Below are 21647 nucleotides of genomic sequence, written 5' to 3'. Positions count from 1 at the left end.
TTGCCATGGGGCTGCTTGCTTACAGTCATCTACCTGTGTCTTTGACCTGCCTCCTACCTGTTGTGTGTGTGTGTGTGTGTGTGTGTGTGTGTGTGTGTGTGTGTGTGTGTGTGTGTGTGTGTGTGTGTGTGTGTGTGTGTGTTTGTGTGTGTGTGTGTGTGTGTGTGTGTGCGTGTGTGTGTGTGTGTACACATTTTACTATACTTGTGAGTACCAGAAGTCCTCACAAGAATAGTAAACCAACTAAAATTCAGAGAAGTGAGGACATTTTGCCGGTTCTCACTTGTGAAAAGGCTATTTTAGACTTACAGGTTAGGTTTAGAGTTAGAGTTCGAATTAGGGTTAGGGTTCGAATTAGGGTTAGGGTTAAGGTTAGGGGTTACTGGTTAGGAGTTAGGCTTATTAGGTTTACATTTAGGGTTAGGGGTTAGGATTAAGGTTAAGGTTAAGGTTAAGGTTAAGGTTAAGGTTAAGGTTAAGGTTAAGGTTAAGGTTAGGGTTAAGGTTAAAGGTTAGGGTTAGGATTAGGGGGAAGGGAAGATATGATTTTAAATGAAAATCTGATGTTGGCCCTCAAAAAGTCCTGACATGTATAGTAAGACATAGTGTGTGTGTGTGTGTGTGTGTGTGTGTGTGTGTGTGTGTATGTGTGTGTGTGTGTGTGTGTGTGTGTGTGTGTGTGTGTGTGTGTGTGTGTGTGTGTTTTAGATGGGGAGTTGGGAGACAAAATGAAAGATAGTTTCCATGGTGCAGCAGCAGACAAGATGAAAGATGAAAGGAGCGCTTCTCCTCTGTGATATAACACACACACATACACACACACATACACACGCGCCTATTCCCACATCACATGTAGTAGATATGGCGTATAGTCTGTCCCACCATGACTTGAACCTGTAACCTTGATTCTCTCAGTCCAATCTTAGCCACTATACCAATAGGTTTGAACCTCTGGATGCCACATCACTAATAGATCAAGTCAAATATCTAGGAACTTGCTTTGCACATGGATTATAATTCTCAGCAACGAGCCATATAGTACTTGTGCTTATTCAAATAATTTAAGTCAGAGCTTCTTTCGTCCTTCATAATGCACAAAGACATTCCTTGTCGGGCGTCAGTGAATGTAGAACACAACAACAATATGGCATACAATGCGTAAGTCATCTATGATATATTTTATCTTAAATAATGTATGTGGCATGCATGAGACATCAGTAGATATTTATCTGGCAAAGCCTACAATGATGTCTGTATTGTTAGTGAACTGTCCCTTTAAGGAACAGAACCTGTCACGCGGTACGACCATGCGGAAGTGGTTGTTGTGTTTTTAGCGGAGTGTAATAAACAACCAACCATCAGATAGCTATCTGCGGCCGTGTACACACTACACGCTGTCAATGGTCAGGTAAGACCAATGAAACATATGTTCACTTCATTATATTGTCTATAATAAGATAGCTCAGTGAGTAACGTTATTTGACTCCAGCTGTGAGTGTGCCAATCCCCGGAGCTGTCTGGGTCCACAACCCGGAGAGAGGGGGCTGTTGCCGGGGAGCTGATGACTCCAGCACAGCAGTGGCTGGGGCTGCCGAGAGCGGGGATGATGTGAGAAGCTCTCTGGTGTAACATAAAGAAAAACGTTTACATGATCTCGCTGCACGGAAGATAAACTAGTTTAATAGCTAGCTAGCTAGCTATCTGGACAGTACTCAACGCTAACTTTGCTATATGGGACATCATTATAAGGATGAGTTGCCAAGGCTGTCACTGCTTGTCACTTCCCAGGTTATTTATCTGTGTATGAGGTGACAGGTCCAGGAAGGACCAGAGCTGTCATGGCAGCTAGGGCTAAATGGTAAACCCCATCACATGACAGTCAGCTGGGCCTGGGAGAAATAGTGAGAGAGACAGATGAGAGAGAGCTCACAGCTCACATGCAGCTGTAGGTGAAAAGTCAGAAAGGTTAGTTAGCTACTTACTGCATTCTGCTTTTAGAGAGAGAGTTCCTTTAGCAAGATCCCTTTGTCCCTCTGCACTACCCTCATTATTTCACTCACTGTCTCTCTCTCTCTCTCTCTCTCTCTCTCTCTCTCTCTCTCTCTCTCTCTGTAGGATGAGTGTGAAGCAGTGTCTGGAGGGTCAGGTGTACTCTGTGCCTCTGATCCAGTCAGACCTGAGGAGGGAGGAGGCTGTTCACCAGATAGCAGACGCCCTGCTCTACCTAGAGACTATCTCTACTGACATCTTTACCAGGTAGACACACCAGGTTGCCTGTTAGCTAAGATGCTCCTGGTTTATACATGAAATATAACATAACACTGAATGACACACACACATACACACATTTAACTACTTTATCAGCAGAACACACACACTCACATACTGTGACTTTCCCCTGGTGTGTATGTGTAGGGTGTCTGAGAGTGTAGAGCGGAATCGCTGTCAGCTGCAGAGTGTGACAGATCGGATCAGGCTAGCCCAGGCCCGCGTCGACAAGATCAAAGGAAGCAAGAAGGCCACCAAGGTAACACACAGAGTTGTGACACATGTTCCCCTTCTAATCACTGTTCCCAATACATGCAGATCTCTGAGAGTACAATACTTGAGAGTACTATGAGATTTTGATTTGTGTGTGTGTGTGTATGTAGGTGTTCTCCAGTGCTAAGTATCCAGCTCCAGATCGTCTCCAGGATTACTCCTCCATCTTCAGTGGAGCCACAGACCCTGCCTCTCAGATACGCCGCCGATACCGCATACAGGCCAAACTACGACCCCTTGACGACAAGGCCCTGCAGGTAACACACACACACATACACACACACACATTTGGATCTACTGTAAAACATTTCAGTACAAAGGACCTACATATTTCAGAGGTCATGCAGATTACTGGACTTTGGAAACAGAAAGCACTTGCTCCTCTACAATGCTAAACTACCCATTACAGCTGGTATATGCATAAATCAAATGCAGTTTTATAGCAGTATAGGCCTAGCTGATTAGATAAATGTAATATGACTATACCTTTTTGGCTTTCATCCATGATATACAGTCTGCTCCACTCAGCTTAGTCCACAGGGCTTTTACTGCTGCATAGACAGACCTGGGGGATGCGGTGATGGGCTTTCACCTGGCTCGGATACACTTACCGCTAGTTAGGCTCTGACCTGACCTGCCTGAGGACAGACCTGTTCTGACCTGGGGACATGACATGAAAAGCCCTGACTAAAACTACCCACAGGAAACTACTCCCTACACCAGGGTTCCCCAACTGGCAGCCCACGGGTGAAAAAAAAGATGTATATATATTTTTTTTGGGTGGGGGGACATAAAAGGGCGGCAGGTAGCTTAGTGGTGAAGAGCGTTGTGCCAGTAACCGAAAGGTCGCTGGTTCTAATCCCCGAGCCGACTAGGTGAAAAATTTGTCGATGTGCCCTTGAGCAAGGCACTTAACCCGAATTGCTCCTGTAAGTCGCTCTGGATAAGAGCGTCTGCTAAATGACTAAAATGTAAAAAATGTAAATAAAAGACAGAAAAACACCAACAAATTAGCTCCAAGTCATTTTAATTTTGGAAATCTGTTCCAAAGTAGTCCCACGCAAAATAGAGAGATATACACTGAGTGTAGAAAACATTAAGAAGAGTTGCCCCCCCTTTGCCCTTCATCAGGGCATGAACTTTACAAGGTGTCAAAGGCGTTCCACTGAGATGCTGGCCCATGTTGACTCCAATGCTTCCCAAAGTTGTGTCAAATTGGCTGGATGTCCTTTGGGTGGTGGACCATTCTTGATACACACGGGAAACTGTTGAGTGTGAAAAGCCCAGCAGCGTTGCAGTTCTTGACACAAACCGGTGCACCCTCTGAATGACACACATACACAATCTATGTCTCAAGGCTTAAAAATACTTATTTAACCTGTCTCCTCCCCTTCATCTACACTGATTGAAGTGGATTTAACAAGTGACATCAATAAGGGATCCTAGCTTTCACCTGGATTCACCTGGTCAGTCTATGTCATGAAAAGAGCAGGTGTTCTTAATGTTTTGTAAGCAAGGTTTGAAATGAATATGTTTTAGTCAAATATTATTTATGTTTGGGCTTCTTGCGGTCAATTTGCAGTCTCCAAATTATTTGTAATTATGTAACGGCCCCCTGACCATCCGCTCAAGAAAAATTGTCCCACGGCTGAACCTAGTTGATGATCCTAGCCCTACACTTACGTGTGTGTGTGTGTGTGTGTGTGTGTGTGTGTGTGTACACCTTAGCTCAGCAGTGAAGTTGTGCATTATTGATAGTGAACACCACTGAGTTCTCCCTCGCTTCCCGGAACCGAAAACTTACAGGAACAGGAGTATATTTTGCTGTGTCTGAGAGAGGGAGAGAACGATTTGTGCACTTCCCTAGCTCAGAGATGTATTATTTATAAAACCTCAAGCACTGCAGAGAGAGAGGGAGATGCGAGTGAATGAATGAATGTGAGGGAGAGAGAAATAGACAGAGGCTGATGACAAAAAGAGAAAGAGTGGGAGTTATTCATTCTGTTGATGGTTTTGAATATGTTGCTCTCTCTCTCTTGCCTGCAAGGCTGTCTATTGAAAGCTACTAGCTCTCATTTCGTACATAAACAGAGATGCAAAGCCAATGCATGTTTATGTCTGGTGGCCATTTGTGTTTACTAAAGGAGGTTCTTACCAGACTCATCCCATCTAATATCTGTCCTCTCTTGTTCTACACCCCCTCTCTCTCTGTCCACCTCTAGGAGAAGTTGTGTTATTATCCGGTGTGTGTGAGCAGTAAGAAGCGTTCGGAGGATGAGACCGAGGAGGGGCTGGGCGGTCTGCCTCGAAACATCTCCTCTGTCAGCTCCCTGCTGCTGTTCAATACTACAGAGAACCTGTTAGTGCACAAACACACACACACACATACACACACACACACACACACACTCCTCTAACTGGTTGTGTTTGTGTATGTGTTTAGGTATAAGAAGTATGTTTTCCTGGACCCCCTGGCGGGGGCGGTGACTAAAACACACACCACCCTGGAGACAGAGAAGGAAGAGAAACCATTTGACGCTCCGCTATCCATAACCAAGAGAGAACAGCTGGAGAGACAGGTACACACACTCACACCATACATACTGTATTCACACTCCCACACTATTCTCTAAAGAACAAGAGGCCTGTGGCATTGCTCTCTTTGGACTATAATATTTTTTCAATGGGCCTTGCTAACAAGTTAAAGTGTGACTGTAAATTATTACACTTTCTTTCTTCCTCACGCTCTCATTCCCTCTCCATCTGTCCCCCTGTAGACAGCAGAGAGTTACTTCTATGTTCCAGACCTGGGTCAGGTCCCAGAGATAGACGTCCCCTCCTACCTACCAGACCTGCCAGGCATCGCTGACGACCTGTCCTACAGCCAAGACCTGGGGCCCGGCATCGCACCCTCTGGACCCACACACACCTTCCCTGAACTACCCTCCTTCACTGGGGAGGACATGCCCGGTACACAGACTGTCTCTGTTGTGTGGATTATACAGAAGTTTCCGTGTCAAATGAGGGAAATGTTTCTATGGGTTGATGTTGATTTGTTTGTTTGCTTGTTTGTTACAGGTTCTCAATTCCAAATTGCAGTCCCACCTCCTCCCCCACCTCCTCCTCCCCCACCAGAGCCCACACATACCCCCACCCCTCCCCCTGGTCTCCCCCCTCCTCCACCGCCTCCCCCACCTCCCCCTGCAAATAGCCCTGCAGACGCCAGCTACACTCAGAGCACAGGTAACACACACACATGATACACACACTATACACAAACACACTCTCCTTCTCTTGAACTATGTGTTTACCTCCAGCTACTGTAGTGGGCGCTCCCAGCGAGGTGGTTGAATCAAAAGGCCGGGCCAGTCTACTAGAGTCCATCCGCAACGCTGGAGGCATCGGCAAGGCCAAACTACGCAACGTCAAAGAACGCAAGATGGAGAAAAAAAAACAAAAGGAGCAGGAACAAGGTAAACAAGAAGGGGAGCGAGAGGGGAGAGGTGGTGGGGGAGAGAAAATAAACAGATTGTCGTTGGATGAGTGTCTTGGTTTCTCCTCTTGAATGACAAACGAGAGATTAGTCTTGAACCTGGTGACTCTTTTAGAACATTTTATAGTCCCAACAGAGCAATGCTCGCTACAGGCCTCCAGTTCTTTAAAGGGGAAATCAGCAGTTGCTACATCCATTTTTTGACTTATAAATGAATGATATGTACCCATTGATTCTTGAAGAGTACAACTTATAAATGCCTCATGAGCTTAGTTCAACTGTCATACCCAAAATATAAGCTTGTTTTACTCCAACGTTTGTAAACAAAATAAATGTAAACAAACACTATATAGCCTAAAACATGGTTAAAACTATCATTTTGATATCATGGATGGTCAGAGTCCTTGCATCCATAGCTCTGTCTGAATTTGAGTGATTACATTTCTCCAGCCCCATCCCCCCGCTTTTTACTGAAACAGTGGTGGGGAGAACACTTTGTTATTGTTTTAACTGCTGATTGTCGCTTTAACTTACAGAGCATATTTGGGACATAGTGTGTGTGTGTGCAGACTCCAAACCACAGGGTTACCTAACTAGTCATAGAGAACAGCTCAGGGCTGCATGACCTTTAGATGTATAAACATCACCTTCATTAAAGCACTGATTAAACTACACTGTTTTATCTGTAAGACTTTGCTGTGTGTGTGTGTGTGTGTGTGTGTGTGAGGGAGCGGGAGCGGGAGCGGGAGCGAGCGAGCGAGCATGTGTGTTAGACCTTTAAGTGAGTCCACAGTCATCAGTGCTGGTTCAGTTGTTGCTGGGCCACTAACATTTAACAGCTGGGTTCATCTGAGCAGGACATGAAAACTACTACAGTTGTTCACTAGCTGAACTATTTATGTAGTGTGTAGCTACAGTAGATATAACTGCTCTGGTCTCTCCACTGTACTAAAAAGGACATAGAAATGTCATATATAATCTGCTTCACTGCATTGTGTTCTCACTCCCTCCCTCCTCTCTCTCAGTGGTAGCAGCAGCCAGTGGAGGAGACTTCATGTCAGATCTCTTCAATAAGTTGGCCATGCGAAGGAAAGGTGAGAACACTCCTCTCCTTCCCCATTCTTCTCTCATCTCCCCTGGGCTATTGTCCCTCAGTAGTGTAGTAGTATTTCTAGGTCTTGGTGATAGTGGTGTTTGTGTGTTTCCCAGGTATCTCTGGTAAGGGTCCTGGAGGCGGGGACTCAGGGGAGGGCCCAGCTGGCTCTGGCAGCGCATTCGCTAGGATGTCCGACGTAATCCCGCCTCTTCCTGCCCCCCATCAGCCAACCGCTGAAGACGAGGATGACTGGGAGGCCTGAGACTTGCCAATCAGAACCAACGGAACTCTGAGCACATCTAGCTCTAAGCCGAAATACTGAGGAAGGAAACTAACGCTTGTTGAGGAGAGGTGATGCTGTGCTGTCAGTGGGGTTCCTTCCAGATCAGGGATGGGCAACTGGCGGCCCCCCTTTTGTAGACCCACGGACCAATTAATGTGGGTAAGCAGACCCACGAGCCACTGCGGCCCCTCATGAGTTCCGTTTTTTTGTGGTCCCCACCCCCCATCAAAGTTGCCCATCCCTGTTCCAGATGATAGACAAATGTACTGATCTTTCCTGAGAGAATACAGGACAAACTACAGGAGAGAAGTCAGGCCTCATCTCAGCATTGTAAAGATGTTTATTATAAAGTAATAATCAAGTAACACCTAAATATAATTACATAACTAACGCCACACTAAAGCAGCAGAACATTTCTATCAGAATGTTAAACATCATTCAATAAAAATCTTTTTGCATAAAATACTGGCAGTGGAGAGTTTACTAATCTGTACTGCTGGAGAGGTATGTGTGTAAAAGAGCCTCAACCAACATGCGAGTGTGTGCATATGTGCTTTAATTTGATAAGAACATCCCTCCAATCAAAGAGAATCCAATCAGAAGTCCTGTCTCCAGAGCGAGGATACCCGAGAGGCGAGATAGCTCTCTTCTGACCAGCGCTACACACCAGCACTCCTTCACCTGCTACACCTTCCTCTCAAAGCTGCTGCTGCTGCTGCTTCTTCTCCATAAAGAACTGAGAAAGAGACAAGAAGAAGTTGGGTCAGAAAGGGCCTGTGCTCTACAGAGGTAGAGTGTGTGTGTGTATTACCCATTGCAGGTGTGTGCGTGCATTACCCGTCTCAGGCCGGCGAAGGCAGGGCCGAACTTGGTGTGTGTGTGCGTGTGTGCTCTGATCCAGTCAGGGAGTTTGGCCAGCGTTGCAGGTCGGGAGTAGCGTCGGTCACACAGAACGATACACGCATAGTCTCCACGGTGACGGATGGCTCTTCCTGTGGGGAGAGGAAATTAGGTAATCCGCAGAAGATTGTTTGATTAGGGGTACAGAATGATTGATTAGGCCAGGGGTATACATAGCTGTAGATATAGATAGTTAACTATAGATTAACTGAGGTGTATAGATATGGGTAGAGTACCTATGGATTGATTGACAGCCTTCATACAGAGGTTATCTATCAGAGCCTGGCCTGGACTCCTCCCACCAGAGTGAGGCTGAAACAGAACAGAGTGTGAGTGTGACTAAGCCATAGACTAACTATTAATGGATCCAGGATGGACTGAGCTTTCCATTCATCTCTATGGCCCAGATTCCGACCTGAGTTAAGCTTGCATAAATGGAACGTAATTCCCTTTTTATGCACTGTTCTCTCTATGTGTATTCTGACCTTGAATTTAAGCTTGAGAATAGCATGCTATTCACCCACTATTCGTTTGAGGTGGAGCTTGAATAAATGAACGTGTGTCTACAAACACTGTATTCTAACCTTGACTTAATTCTCTAATTGTTCCACCACCAATACGCGCGAGGAAACCATGAATAAGGTCTAGCGAATCTACCGGTTCCAAGTGGAAAAATAGTTGATGTATGCGCTTTAGAATGGTTTGATTATATGCCCAGGCTTTTCTCAGTTTTATTTTACAATTTGTATCATGTTAAATATTAGCCACTATCGGGAGCCACCCACATACATTTATTTTTGCATCATTCCATTCCGTTTACCTTTCTTTCCTATGTCACGTCTGTGTAGTTGTTCCTGAGGGTCACTAGCATTAGTGGATCATATCATTAGGCTAACATTGTGCAATAATTTGGGACATCTAGCCTATTTGAATCATTATGGAAGTCAGACCACACGTAGCAGGTTAAACCTGGAGACTGGCGCACGGTTCACGACGACTGGACCATTGTCATACAGTTCCATGATTAGTAAGAATTAGGGTAGATTTATAGGATTATTGTTCAACCCCTATTGTACACTTTTTCCCCACCTTCCAATATTTAATGGATTGAACTTTAATATGACAAGTTTCAGGATGAATCAAACCCATGTATTTTTTATTTATCAATATACAGTATCTTTTGTGTAAAGGCTCTTCAAACCGTTGTTTTTAGTTTTTTTATGATTCATACATACTTTCCTAACCCTACAATGTGCCTAAATAATCTACAAATAATCACAAAAAAAATATTTACCAGTTGGTGCTGAAATGGAGACAAATATGCATAGATGGCTTTCTTTAATTGATCCCTATATTGTGAACCTGTTTTCTGTGTATTTTATTGAGTCTGTCGACGAAATTATAATTAAAAAGGTGCACTGTATTTAAAGGGATGGCTTAAGATAAATGTACTGAAAACCCCATTGAATGAAAACTCCAAGAGAAAATCTGTTGGCCAGCAAGTGGGAGGGTTTTCAGCAAGATTGCCACACCTGCAGAGTGCGTTACGTGACTGAATAAGGCAAGTCTGAATGCCAAATACTGAGAAGTGTGTAGGAAAGGCATACATTCCTAAATTGGGATTGGCCCCTATGAGAAGTGGAGAATGGCAAATGAATACCAGAAAATGTGTGAGCGAGTGTTCCCTCTCACCAGGTTCTTGTCCAGGTAAGCCATCTTCTCCTTTAACTCTGGAGACTTGATGTTTGGATATGGCATCCCTACCATCACAATACACCTACACACACGCACGCACACACACACTTTATTAACATACACCGGGGGTCGGCATTTTAGTTTTGGGTCAAGAAAGACTGTAAAATCACCAGGAATTAAGCTAAAATTAGTTACAATTAGGAAATCTGTTTCCAAGTAATTCCATGAATAAAAAAAGGACATACAGTGCATTCAGAAAGTATTCAGACCCCTTGACTTTTTCCACATTTTGTTAAGTTACAGCCTTATTCTAAAATGGATTAAATTGTTTTTTTCCCCTCATCAATCTACACACAATACCCCATAATGACAAAGCAAAACAGGTTTTTATAAATTTTTGCAAATAAAAAATAGATATTTATTATATTTACATAAGTTCAGACACTTTACTCAGTACTTTGTTGAAGCACCTTGGGCAGCGATTACAGCCTCAAGTCTTCTTGGGTATGACGCTATAAGCTTGGCACACTTGTATTTGGGGAGTTTCTCCCATTCTTCTCTGCAGATCCTCTCAAGCTCTGTCAGGTTGGATGGGGAGCGTCACTGCACAGCTATTTTCAGGTCTGTCCAGGATGTCCAAGGACATTCAGAGACTTGTCCCGAAGCCACTCCTGCATTGTCTTAGCTGTGTGCTTAGGGTCGTTGTCCTGTTGGAAGGTGAACCTTCGCCCCAGTCTGAGGTCCTGAGCGCTCTGGAGCAGGTTTTCGTCAAGGATCTCGCTGTTCTTTGCTCTGTTCCATTTTTCCCTCGATCCTGACTAGTCTCCAAGTCCCTGCCGCTGAAAAACATCCCCACAGCATGATGCTGCCACCACGCTTCATCGTAGGGATGGTGCCAGGTTTCCTACAGATGTGACGCTTGGCATTCAGGCCAAAGAGTTCAATCTTGGTTTTATCAGACCAGAGAATCTTGTTTCTCATGGTCTGAGAGTCCTTTAGGTGCCTTTTGGCAAACTCCAAGAGGAGTTACTGAGGAGTGGATTCCGTCTGGCCACTCTACCGTAAAGGCCTGATTGGTGGAGGGCTGCAGAGATGGTTGTCCTTCTGGAAGGTTCTCCCATCTCCACAGAGGAACTCTGGAGCTCTGTCAAAGTGACCATCGGGTTCTTGATCACCTCCCTGACCAAGGCCCTTCTCCCCCGATTGCTCAGTTTGGCTGGGACGGCCAGCTCTAGGAAGACTCTTGGTGGTTCCAAAGTTCTTCCATTTAAGAATGATGGAGGCCACTGTGTTCTTGGGGACCTTCAATGCTGCAGAAATTGTTTGGTACCCTTCCCCAGATCTGTGCCTTGACAAAATCCTGTCTCGGAGCTCTACGGACAATTCCTTCGACCTCATTGCTTGGTTTTTGCTCTGACATGCACTGTCAACTGTGGGACCTTATATAAACAGGTGAGTGCCTTTCCAAATCATGTCCAATCAATTGAATTTATCACAGATTGACTCCAATCAAGTTGTATAAACATCTCAAGGATGATCAATGGAAACAGGATGCATCTGAGCTCAATGTCGAGTCTCATAGCAAAGGGTCTGAATACTTATGTAAATAAGGTATGTTTTTTATTTTTAATACATTTGCAAAAATGTCAAAAAACCTGTTTTCGATTTCTCATTATGGGGTATTGTGTGTAGATTGATGAGGGGGGAAAAGTCAAGGGGTCTGAATCCTTTCCGAATGCACTGTATGTGATCATGTCAATGTAATCAAGGCATGAAATGATTGTTATTTTCAAATACAATCTCTTTTTGGGCTCAGTTGTGGTCAATTTGCAGTGTACAAATTATTATAATTATTTTCCCCTGACCATCCGCTCCGACAACAATCGGCCAGCGGCTGAATCTAGTTGCCTACCCCTGACATACACAGTCTTTATCTAAGAAACAAACAACTGCTGTTTTCACAGATGAGAAAGTCTACAAATGAGAGATCTGTAACACACACACCTGCCCAGGTCGTCTGAGAAGTTGATACCCTCGCTCATCTTTCCCCCGACCACAGAGAACAGCAACGCTCCAGAGAGTGTACCCCCATCCACAGCACACCTCTGAGAGAGAGAGAGAGAGAGGAGTCTTTCAACAAGCATTCCAATAAGCAATATCTTTATCTGATGTTTAAATATCAGAAAGGTGAGATGAGAGGTCTTTTGTAGTGATGGTAGTTTGTTTTGTGTCTCTCACCTGGATTGTGCATGAAAACTCATTGAGCACCTGTTCCACCTGGTTGGCTTTCTTTGGCTCCTGGAAGATCTGAGAAACACACATACTGAATATATGGACTTTCAAGACAGAAAACTTGCAGAGGCAGAAACATATATATTTGATAGCTAGATGGTATGTGTACCTTCTTCTTGCTAGAGAGGCGTGCCAGGACGCCGCTGGCCTCCCAGTGTTCCAGAATCCTTCTGGAGTAATCGTAGGAGGGGAAGAAACACACCACGCCTCCCGGCACCACGTTACACAGGTTAGACAGCACACGGCCAGTCTCCTCCATCTACACACACATGGACACATACACACACATTACACTCCCCTCCGTCCATTAGCATTAACATTGGCTTCTCCGAATGGCAGAATGCGGCTTTAAAAAGGTGCGTGTGTAACCATGCGTGGTGTGTCTCTGTTCTGGAAGGTGAACTCCAGCTCCTGACCAGACGGGCCGCTGCACAGCACTATGGGTAGGATATTCTCTGGAGGAATCACATGACCTGCCAAACACACAGTCAGTTTGTCCAAACCAGGTGCATCTCAGCTAGGACCAATTAGTATCTGTGTTCAATGAGAAATTACTTTATGCTTTACTATTACTGTAACGCTGACCTTTAACCTGCTCTCTTATTCTAACTACCCCCAGTCCTCCCAGATCAATCCCAGGGTGCAGTATCTTAGGGTACTCACCACAGGAGAATTCTATGATGCGATCCGCTCCAACACCAGCAGAGAACAACAGCTCCTGCTTAAAGTCAGACACCTAGACACACGCACAGAGTAGTTGTCTTGACTTTCATTTGCCTAGGTCATCACAGGTGATGAAGATAAGAGTGTGTGCGTGCGTTCTTACAGGCTGCATGGTTCCTCCAGCGATGATGACAGCTCTACAGTCCTTCAGCACCTGAGAAAAGTGTACCGCTGGGTTCAACAGGAGGAACTTCATACTACTCACCGCTACACTACCTGGAGAGAGAGAGAGAGAAAGATGTAATAGAGAGAGAGAGTGAGAGATGTAATAGAGAAACATTAGTATGTTTGGAGAAACTAGTTTCTGCTCAACAGAGAAGTTGGTGTATGTGTGTGTGTGTGTACCTTGTGTGTGTAGCACCACACGTCCGTCAGTGTTGGTGTTGGTGAGAGCCATGAAGAAGCCCTCTACCTGCATCATAGGGGATGCTGCCAGCTCCCTGTCCTCTGCTGCTCCCTGTTGGCCTGGAGGTGACTCTACAGGAGAGAGGGAAAGAGAGAGAGTATGAGTGTCTCTGTTAGGCAGCCCTTGCACCTTAAACATGGTGAGAGTCCGTTTTTCGTAGGTCAGGGAGCTTGGTTCATCACAATACCGTCAAAATCTTATAAGGTGACATCCCAAGTGTGTGTGTGTGTGTTTACCAGTGTCAGGCTGTTGGCTGCTCTGCAGTGTCTGTAGGTAGCGGTTCAGGCCTTCAGTGCGACGGTTCTCTTTGTTGGCAAACTGTGTCTGTGTGTGTGAGGTTTGTGTGTGTGACGTCACACCTGTACCTGCATACTTTTCTATGAAGCCACAAAGCTAGAGGGAGAACAAACAACATTAGAAAACACACTATCATAACAAACACACACACACACACCACTTACCTTTCTGCTGATCATACTCTTCTCAAAGTATCTCTGTACCTTCATAGACAGACAAAGAGGAAGAGAAGGAGAGAGATGCAATGCAATTTGTCACCAATAACCATAAAATCCATCAATCCCTTCCCCAATTTCTGTGCCAATCGCAGTGTGTTGTGGTTGTGATCTAGTTGTAGTCTTGGTTACCTTGAAGAGGTTGATGTTGTCTATCTGAGCCTTGAACAGGAAGTTGTTGATAGTCAGCAGTTCGGTTGCTGGGAGACAAAGTGAGCAGAGGTCACTTCATACTGTGTGTGTGTGTGTGTATTTGTGTTCGTGTGTTCTTACCTGGCTGAGTAGTCTGGCTGTGTGGATTCTGCCCCACCTTACCTGAAGACAATATAGATATAACATGGTTTTATAAGTAATATGGTTTAAACTCCACTTAGCCTAACAGAAGGCGTTCAGAGTACTGATGGAGCTATTACCATATACCAGTGTTACTCACTAGTTTTTGTAAGGGGACCACTTTGGGTTGAGACAATCATTCAGAGGGCCACACAGATCTTTAAGTTCTTGTACTTTTTCTTCCAATATTATCAATTATCAATTGAGAGCAAATTCAGAGCAATAGAGCACATGCAATTGATTTGATGTACAGCACATCACAAATAATATATATATATATATATATACATCAAATAGGCTACATCACACGTATAAGACCCATAAGGGTTACATCAGTAGTTGGATGAGCGAAAATGGCATTCCTCCAGCAACTCGAGGAATTGCTGGTGATTTAGTGCCCTCGCAATAATAATGTTCACCACTCGCATGACTTGCTGCATCACATTCTGTAAGTCAGTCTTTGAGTTTAGCCACAAGTGCTTCCTGATGAATGATACAATGAAACATAACAAATTGGAAATATCCTCTCTTTTTCTCATCAGGCCTATGAGTTCCTTCTCCTTCCCTCGCATGTTTGGGGCGCCGTCAGTGCACACAGATGCCAGATTTGACCAGTCAATATTATTATCAGCAAAAGTGTAACAAGGGCTTTCAGAATATCCTCTCCTCGTGTTTGTCCCTGAAGGGACAGTACACATAAAAGTTCCTCTCTGAACGACTCGTTTTGAGGGAAGCGGACCCAAACACATAATTGGGCAATTTTGTCAAGCGCAATACTAAAACACTGCGCCACGGATGCCAGGAATCAGTTGCTTACCGATGTCTTCTATGCGTCTTGTTATGGTCGAGTCAGAGTTGCAGTCCCTTAATTTGCTTTAAAATAGCTTCCTTGTTTGTGAAATCAGCATACAATATTTTGGCTGAGGCCAAAAAACATTATTTGACAATCTCCGCGTCTGTGAAGACCTTCTTGTTTCTCACGAGTATCCAAGCAATCTCATATATTGCCTCTGTCGTTTTCTCTGCAACAGTGCTAGATCTGTCCATCATTTGTTGTTGTCCTTTGAGCTGTTTCCATATGTGTTATTTAATAGTTTTGATGTCTTCACTATTATTCTACAATGTACAAAATAGTAAAAATAAAGAAAAGCCCTTGAATGAGTAGGTGTTCTAAAGCTTTTGACCGGTAGTGTATATAAGGTCCTACAGTTTTGACAGTGCATGTCAGAGCAAAAACCAGGGTAGTGAGGAATTTGAGATTTTTGTTTCCAACCACCGTGTCTTTATGAGACGCGGTGTGGGTGAACGGATGATCTCCGCATGTGTATTTCCCACCGTAAAGCATGGAGGAGGTGGTGTTATGGTGTGGGGGTGCTTTGCTGGTGAGGTCGAAGGAATTGTCCGTAGAGCTCCGAGAAAGGATTGTGTTGAGGCACAGATCTGGGGAAGGGTACCAAAAAATGTCTGCAGCATTGATGGTCCCCAAGAACACAGTGGGCTCCATCATTCTTAAATGGAAGAAGTTTGAAACAACCAAGACTTGTCCTAGAGCTGGCCAAGAACCCAATGCTCACTCTGACAGAGCTCCAGAGTTCCTCTGTGGATAAGGGAGAACCTTCCAGAAGGACAACCATCTCCGCAGCACTTATGGTAGAGTGGCCGGACGGAAGCCACTCCTCAGTAAAAGGCACGACAGCCCACTTGGAGTTAGCCAAAAGGTACCTAAAGGACCCTGACCATGGGAAACAAGATTATCTGGTCTGATGAAACCAAGATTGAACTATTTGGCCAGAATGCCAAGCATCACGTCTGAAGGAAACCTGGCACCATCCCTACGGTTAAGCGTGGTGGTGGCAGCATCATGCCGTGGGGATGTTTTTCAGCGGTAGGGACTGGGAGACTAGTTAGGATCGAGGGAAAGATGAACGGAGCAAAGTACATAGAGATCCTTGATGAAAACCTGCTCCAGAATGCTCAGGACCTCAGACTGGGGCAAAGGTTCACTTTCCAACAGGACAATGACCCTAAGAACACAGCCAAGACAACGTAGGAGTGGCTTCGGGACAAGTCTCTGAATGTCCTTGAGTGGCCCAGCCAGAGCCCGGACTTGAACCCGATCGAACATCTGTGGAGAGACCTGAAAATAGCTGTGCAGCAACACTCCCCATCCAACCTGACAGAGCTTGAGAGGATCTGCAGAGAAGAATGGGAGAAACTCCCCAATTACAGGGGTGCCAAGCTTGTAGCGTCATACCCAAGAAGGCTCGAGGCTGTAATCGCTGCCAAAGGTGCTTCAACAAAGTACTGAGTAAAGGGTCTGAATACTTATGTAAATGTGATATTTTCTGTGTTTTTGGGGGGGTTTGCACACATTTCTAAACACCTGGTTTTGCTTTGTCATTATGGTGTATTGTGTGTAGATTGATGAGGGAAAAAACCAATTTAATCATTTTTAGAATAAGGCTGTAAGGGTTCTGAATACTTTCCGAATGCACTGTATATAGGTATCTTGTTCTGGCTCTTTTTCACGGCCTACTTGAGTGCACACACACACACACTTACCTCCCAGCACACGCACCAGTCCCTCCACCACAAAAAGGATCTGTTTAATGTACATCAGGTTCTTGGCCTTCAGTCGACTCCTGTTACAATGACAATCAGACACATCAGACACTGTGTGTGTGTGTGTGTGTGTGTGTGTGTGTGTGTGAGCTTACCTGTAGCGTTCAGAGTACTGTGCAAGCTGGGAGTGTGCACGGCATAGCTGGACACAGGATAAAACGTCATTAAACAATATAGACAACAACAAATGTTATTCCTACCACAGACACATCGACAAACTACAGTTCTTGTGTGTGTGCGTGTGTGTGTGTGTGTGTACCTGTGCTCCAGTTAGTTCTGAGCTGTGTATACAGGAGAGAACGTCACTGAGGTTGTGGGCCTCATCTATGATCAGCACCTAAACCAATCAAATCAAACAGGTAAAACAGCTCAATACATTGTACAATAGGTAGACATAGCACAAGGGCAAAATACATATTCAAGGTATTCAACGGTGGAGTATAGAAAGCTAAAATATTAATGTTAAAAGGTGTGTGTTTTAAGCGTGGTTAACCTGTCCTTTCAGCTGCACCCCTGATGCTCTTCTCGTCCCCTCATGGAGTACTGTCTGATAGGGCAGCACCACCAGCTACACACACAAACACGTCAAAGACCAGGGTCTTACAATGCAATACCATAATAATTTGACGGAAACGGTGCGATAGTGTGTACCTGTGCAGGGGGTATAGCGAGGCGTGTAGCGTAGTAGGGACAGGATCGTGTTTCTCTGGCCAGGCTGAGCAGCTGTTCTATGTCTCGTACTGCCCCCAACACTGCATCCCTCAGTGTCTGCAGCCCCTGAGCCCCTATGTACGGACACACCGCCTTAGACACACCCCTCTTCCTCTTACCACCCTCCACTTCCTTTGGACGCTGGTCTGAGAGAGAGCGAGAGAGAATACAGGAGAGAAAGATAGGACATCTTTGAGAAAAGAGAGCAATGCGACAGGCCTACAGTTCTTTAAAAAGGATAGATTCCTCCTAATATAAATGTGTATGACTTTCCTTAACTGTAGTTGATTCACCAACAGTTTTTGGATATGACTTCCCTTACTGAGATACTGAATAACCATATTTTGTTGAGTCAGCATTGCCATAAGGACCCATTCATTCTGGGAGCATATGTTCTCACCGTGTTTGTTCTTCTGCATTTCCATACAGCGGTCGTTGATACGTTGGACGCTTCCCAGCCGACGCACCTCCTCATTTACACACATATTCTACACAGACACACACACCTCATTAATACACAGGAATGGAGAGAATGTGTAAAGATCAGTGTGTGTGTGTGTGTGTGTGTGTGTGTGTGTGTGTGTGTACCTGTCGGGACCCCAGTGTGACCAGGCTGATGTCCTGGCTGAAGGGACTCTTCTGCACCTCGTGGACAAACTGAGCCAGCTGGGAGTGTGTACGGCTGCAGTAGTAGATCTGATGAAACGCACACACACACACACAACAATGAGTGGTGTTGACCAAGGACAAAATTCTATGTAAGAGAAATAACCTAAGAATCCCAAATACACCTTAGTGACGTGCTCCTCCACCAAGTCATCTTCATCATCGTCATCACCTCCACAGAACCTGTAGAGGTGAGACAGGGGTGTCATTATGTGTGTCAAATTGAAACACTCTGTACTATTTTATTAGGCTACACTCAATTGTGGCCTAGTAATTGGGTTGTCCTTACTTGTTCTTAGTCTTCGATTCGTCATCGCTCTCATACTCAGCCACAATAAGCTCCTCCTCCTCAGGATCCTTTAGCTCCTCCCCCTGGGGGTCCTTACTGGGCTGCAGCAGCTTCACCGCCTCATCATCCTCACAGCTCTACATATACACACACGCACAACATTTAAGCTGTTACTGTATACATCTATACTCTACTGCGTATTATAATGTTATTATAATGTTATGCTCTACCTTTCTCTTCAGAGCGTATTTCAGCTGAGAGTTGTTTCTGATCATTTCCAGGTGTTCCTCCCTCTTCTTCCTCCGCAGCTCTTCATCCTGACACACACACAAAGATACAGACACACAGTGATGCTAACACTCTGCAAACACCTAAGTCACACCAAACATGCACATATACTCCACTACCTTCAGTTTAGACACAAAGTCCCGTTCTGCCTTCTTCTGCACAAAGTCAGTGATCCAGTCAGGCTCAGCAGAGGAGGATGTTGTGGTAGAGAGGGATGAGGAGATGGAGAGAGCTGTAACTCCACCCCCCTGCAGCAGTCTGTCTGCCTCCTGTCTCCTCTTCTCCTCATGGTCCCTCAGCCAGCTCAGAGCTCCACAGATCAGACTCAGAGACTTGCCCTGGAACACACACATATACAGTACCAGTCAAAAGTTTGGACACACCTACTCATTCAAGGGTTTTTCTTTATTTGTTCTATTTTCTACATTGTAGAATAATAGTGAAGACATCAAAACTATTAAATAACACATATGGAATCATGTAGTAAGCAAAAAAGTGTTAAACAAATCAAAATATATTTTAGATTCTTCAAAGTAGCCACCCTATGCCTTGATGACAGCTTTGCACACACATGGCATTCTCTCAACCAGCATCATGAGGAATGCTTTTCCAACAGTCTTGAAGGAGTTCCCACATATGCTGAGCACTTGTTGGCTGCTTTTCCTTCACACTGCGGTCCAACTCATCCCAAACCATCTCAATTGGGTTGAGGTCGGGTGATTGTGGAGGCCAGGTCATCTGATGCAGCACTCCATCACTCTCCTTCTTGGTCAAATAGCCTTTACACAGCCTGGAGGTGTGTTTTGGGTCATTGTCCTGTTGAAAAACAAAATGATAGTCCCACTAAGCGCAAACCAGATGGGATGGCGTATCGCTGCAGAATGCTGTGGTAGCCATGCTGGTTAAGTGTGCTTTGAATTCTAAATAAATCACAGACAGTGTCACCAGCAAAGCACCCCCACACCGTCACACCTCCTCCTCCATGCTTGGAACCAAAAATCTCAAATGTGGACTCATCAGACCAAAGGACAGATTTCCACTGGTCTAATGTCCATTGCTCGTGTTTCTTGGCCCAAGTAAGTCCCTTCTTCTTATTGGTGTCCTTTAGTAGTGGTTTCTTTGCAGTATTTCGACCATGAAGGTCTGATTCACAAGTTCTTGATATTTTCCATATTGACTGACCTTCATGTCTTAAAGTAATGATGGACTGTCGTTTCTCTTAGCTTATTTGAGCTGTTCTTGCCATAATATGAACTTGGTCTTTTACCAAATAGGACTATCTTCTGTATACCACCCCTACCTTGTCACAACACAACTGATTGGCTCAAATACATTAAGAAGGAAATAAATTCCACAAATTAACTTTTAACAAGGCACACCTATTAATTGAAATGCATTCCAGGTGACTACCTCATGAAGCTGGTTGAGAGAATGCCAAGAGTGTGCAAAGCTGTCATCAAGGCAAAGGGTGGCTACTTTGAAGAATCTCAAATATAAAATATATTTTGATTTGTTTAACTATTTTTTGGTTACTACATATGTGTTATATGTGTTATTTCATAGTTTTGATGTCTTCACTATTATTCTACAATGTAGAACATAGTAAAAATAAAGAAAAACCCTGGAATGAGTAGGCGTGTCCAAACTTTTGACCAGTACTGTATATATTAATACACAGACAGAGACAGCTAGACACACACAATCACATGCACATTAATACACAGATATGAACACACACACCGTTCCAGTAGGGCTCTCGAAGATGCCGACTTTGCCGTGCTCCAGTGCCCCGTACAGGGCCTGCATGAACTGCTCCTGGATGGGGTATGGCTGGTAGGGGAAGGGGAAGTGGGGGGCACCAGCCTCTTCCATCACTGCTAATAATGCTCCTGCCGCCTGGGAGTTAGAACACTGACATAAACTCAGTTGTAATTACCGGTACTATAGAAACTCTTTAGAAAGTGAAATGCACATCTAGAGCTAGCTAGCTACTTTTTTTTCCCGTAACAGTACTATACTGTTGACTTGTAAACTGAGAATTCTCATATCGTGGAGTTGAGAATTCTCAGTTAAACTGTAACGTTACTGGACTTTCTCAATTCTCAGTGCCATACATGGTAACTGATGTGACACTACATTGGGAGGATCCTGTTACCTATGGGTTTTAGATCAATGGTTTTTAGATCATTGTCTAACCCCAGAGATTTTACATTGTAACGTTATGTCTGGGACTGCCAGCCTTGGCAAATGATTTAGCTACATTGCATGGAGGAGCATGCATTAGCTAGCTACTACTAGACTGGTCAGTTGTCGATTATGTTAGTTCGAAACGATCGTGACACTTAACCGTTGAATAGTTAAAACAAGAAATCCAAATACTCACCGGTATGGTTTGATTTTAGTTAATTGACCACATGGAGACTGGCTGGAGCTAGCAAATATGTGTTGACAGAATTCCTGCCTCTTCAACAAGCGCGCCAAGTATTTCAGAAACTGACCAATGACAAGCCGGTGAAATGAAACGTCAAGATGGGCGTGCCCGGGCGGAGTGTCTGGGCTTTTATTTTTAAGAATTTGAGCGATGGTCGTATATAAAAAAATAATTTGACCATTTGAGCGATGGTCGTATATATAAAAAAAAGAAGCTCTTTCTCCCCCCCAAAAACGTTATTGTTATTTTAAAAAATATATCCCTCAATGTGTTTACCCCACCAGACATTTTTTGGTGAGATAATGTACAGTATTTGGTTAGATGGCGATGAGTCACTTCACTACCGTCCCTTCCAAAGCCCGCTCC

The 21647-nt window shown here is 44.5% G+C and overlaps 2 protein-coding genes across 3 annotated transcripts; one reads left to right on the top strand and one right to left on the bottom strand.

The window, feature by feature from the left end:
* The first annotated feature begins 1293 nt into the window (after positions 1-1293).
* wash1 (WAS protein family homolog 1) lies at positions 1294-7758 on the top strand. Of its 2 annotated transcripts, none has more exons than XM_084168444.1 (11): positions 1294-1408; positions 2116-2256; positions 2416-2527; positions 2652-2798; positions 4764-4900; positions 4985-5120; positions 5319-5511; positions 5620-5784; positions 5868-6014; positions 7060-7128; positions 7244-7758. In XM_084168444.1, exons 1-11 carry the CDS (start codon positions 1401-1403, stop codon positions 7390-7392), a joined length of 1404 nt encoding a protein of 467 aa, XP_084024570.1. In that variant the 5' UTR covers positions 1294-1400; the 3' UTR covers positions 7393-7758. The 2 variants fall into 2 exon arrangements, with proteins under 2 accessions (XP_084024570.1, XP_084024569.1); XM_084168443.1 differs by having other exon boundaries at positions 1318-1408; positions 5859-6014.
* ddx11 (DEAD/H (Asp-Glu-Ala-Asp/His) box helicase 11) lies at positions 7736-21636 on the bottom strand. Its single transcript, XM_084168442.1, has 28 exons — positions 21234-21636; positions 20591-20746; positions 18970-19188; positions 18793-18879; positions 18563-18699; positions 18399-18456; positions 18196-18303; positions 18008-18095; positions 17548-17753; positions 17390-17464; positions 17156-17233; positions 16992-17038; positions 16837-16916; positions 14215-14256; positions 14074-14141; positions 13891-13929; positions 13666-13822; positions 13369-13500; positions 13127-13239; positions 12964-13036; positions 12670-12773; positions 12410-12559; positions 12247-12315; positions 12013-12113; positions 10006-10090; positions 8550-8625; positions 8251-8405; positions 7736-8149 (listed from the first exon to the last, which is right to left on the bottom strand). Exons 2-28 carry the CDS (start codon positions 20720-20722, stop codon positions 8111-8113), a joined length of 2718 nt encoding a protein of 905 aa, XP_084024568.1. The 5' UTR covers positions 20723-20746; positions 21234-21636; the 3' UTR covers positions 7736-8110.
* Positions 21637-21647: the final 11 nt, after the last annotated feature.

Source organism: Coregonus lavaretus (genome assembly GCF_964263955.1).
Source record: "Coregonus lavaretus genome assembly, chromosome: 9".
NCBI lineage: Eukaryota > Metazoa > Chordata > Actinopteri > Salmoniformes > Salmonidae > Coregonus > Coregonus lavaretus.
The sequence above is the reverse complement of the archived record's forward strand: the minus strand, read 5'-3'. Positions and strand labels throughout refer to the sequence as shown.

Coding starts and splice junctions, on each gene's coding strand:
- ddx11 (XM_084168442.1), bottom strand. CDS start 20,722: ATGGAAGAGGCTGGTGCCCCCCACTTCCCCTTCCCCTACCAGCCATAC. Junction 17,754..18,007: donor AATGCAGAAGAACAAACACG/GTGAGAACATAT, acceptor GCTCTCTCTCAG/ACCAGCGTCCAAAGGAAGTG. Junction 8,626..10,005: donor CTTACCTGGACAAGAACCTG/GTGAGAGGGAAC, acceptor GTTCTGTTTCAG/CCTCACTCTGGTGGGAGGAG.
- wash1 (XM_084168443.1), top strand. Junction 4,901..4,984: donor TTCAATACTACAGAGAACCT/GTTAGTGCACAA, acceptor GTATGTGTTTAG/GTATAAGAAGTATGTTTTCC. Junction 6,015..7,059: donor ACAAAAGGAGCAGGAACAAG/GTAAACAAGAAG, acceptor CCTCTCTCTCAG/TGGTAGCAGCAGCCAGTGGA.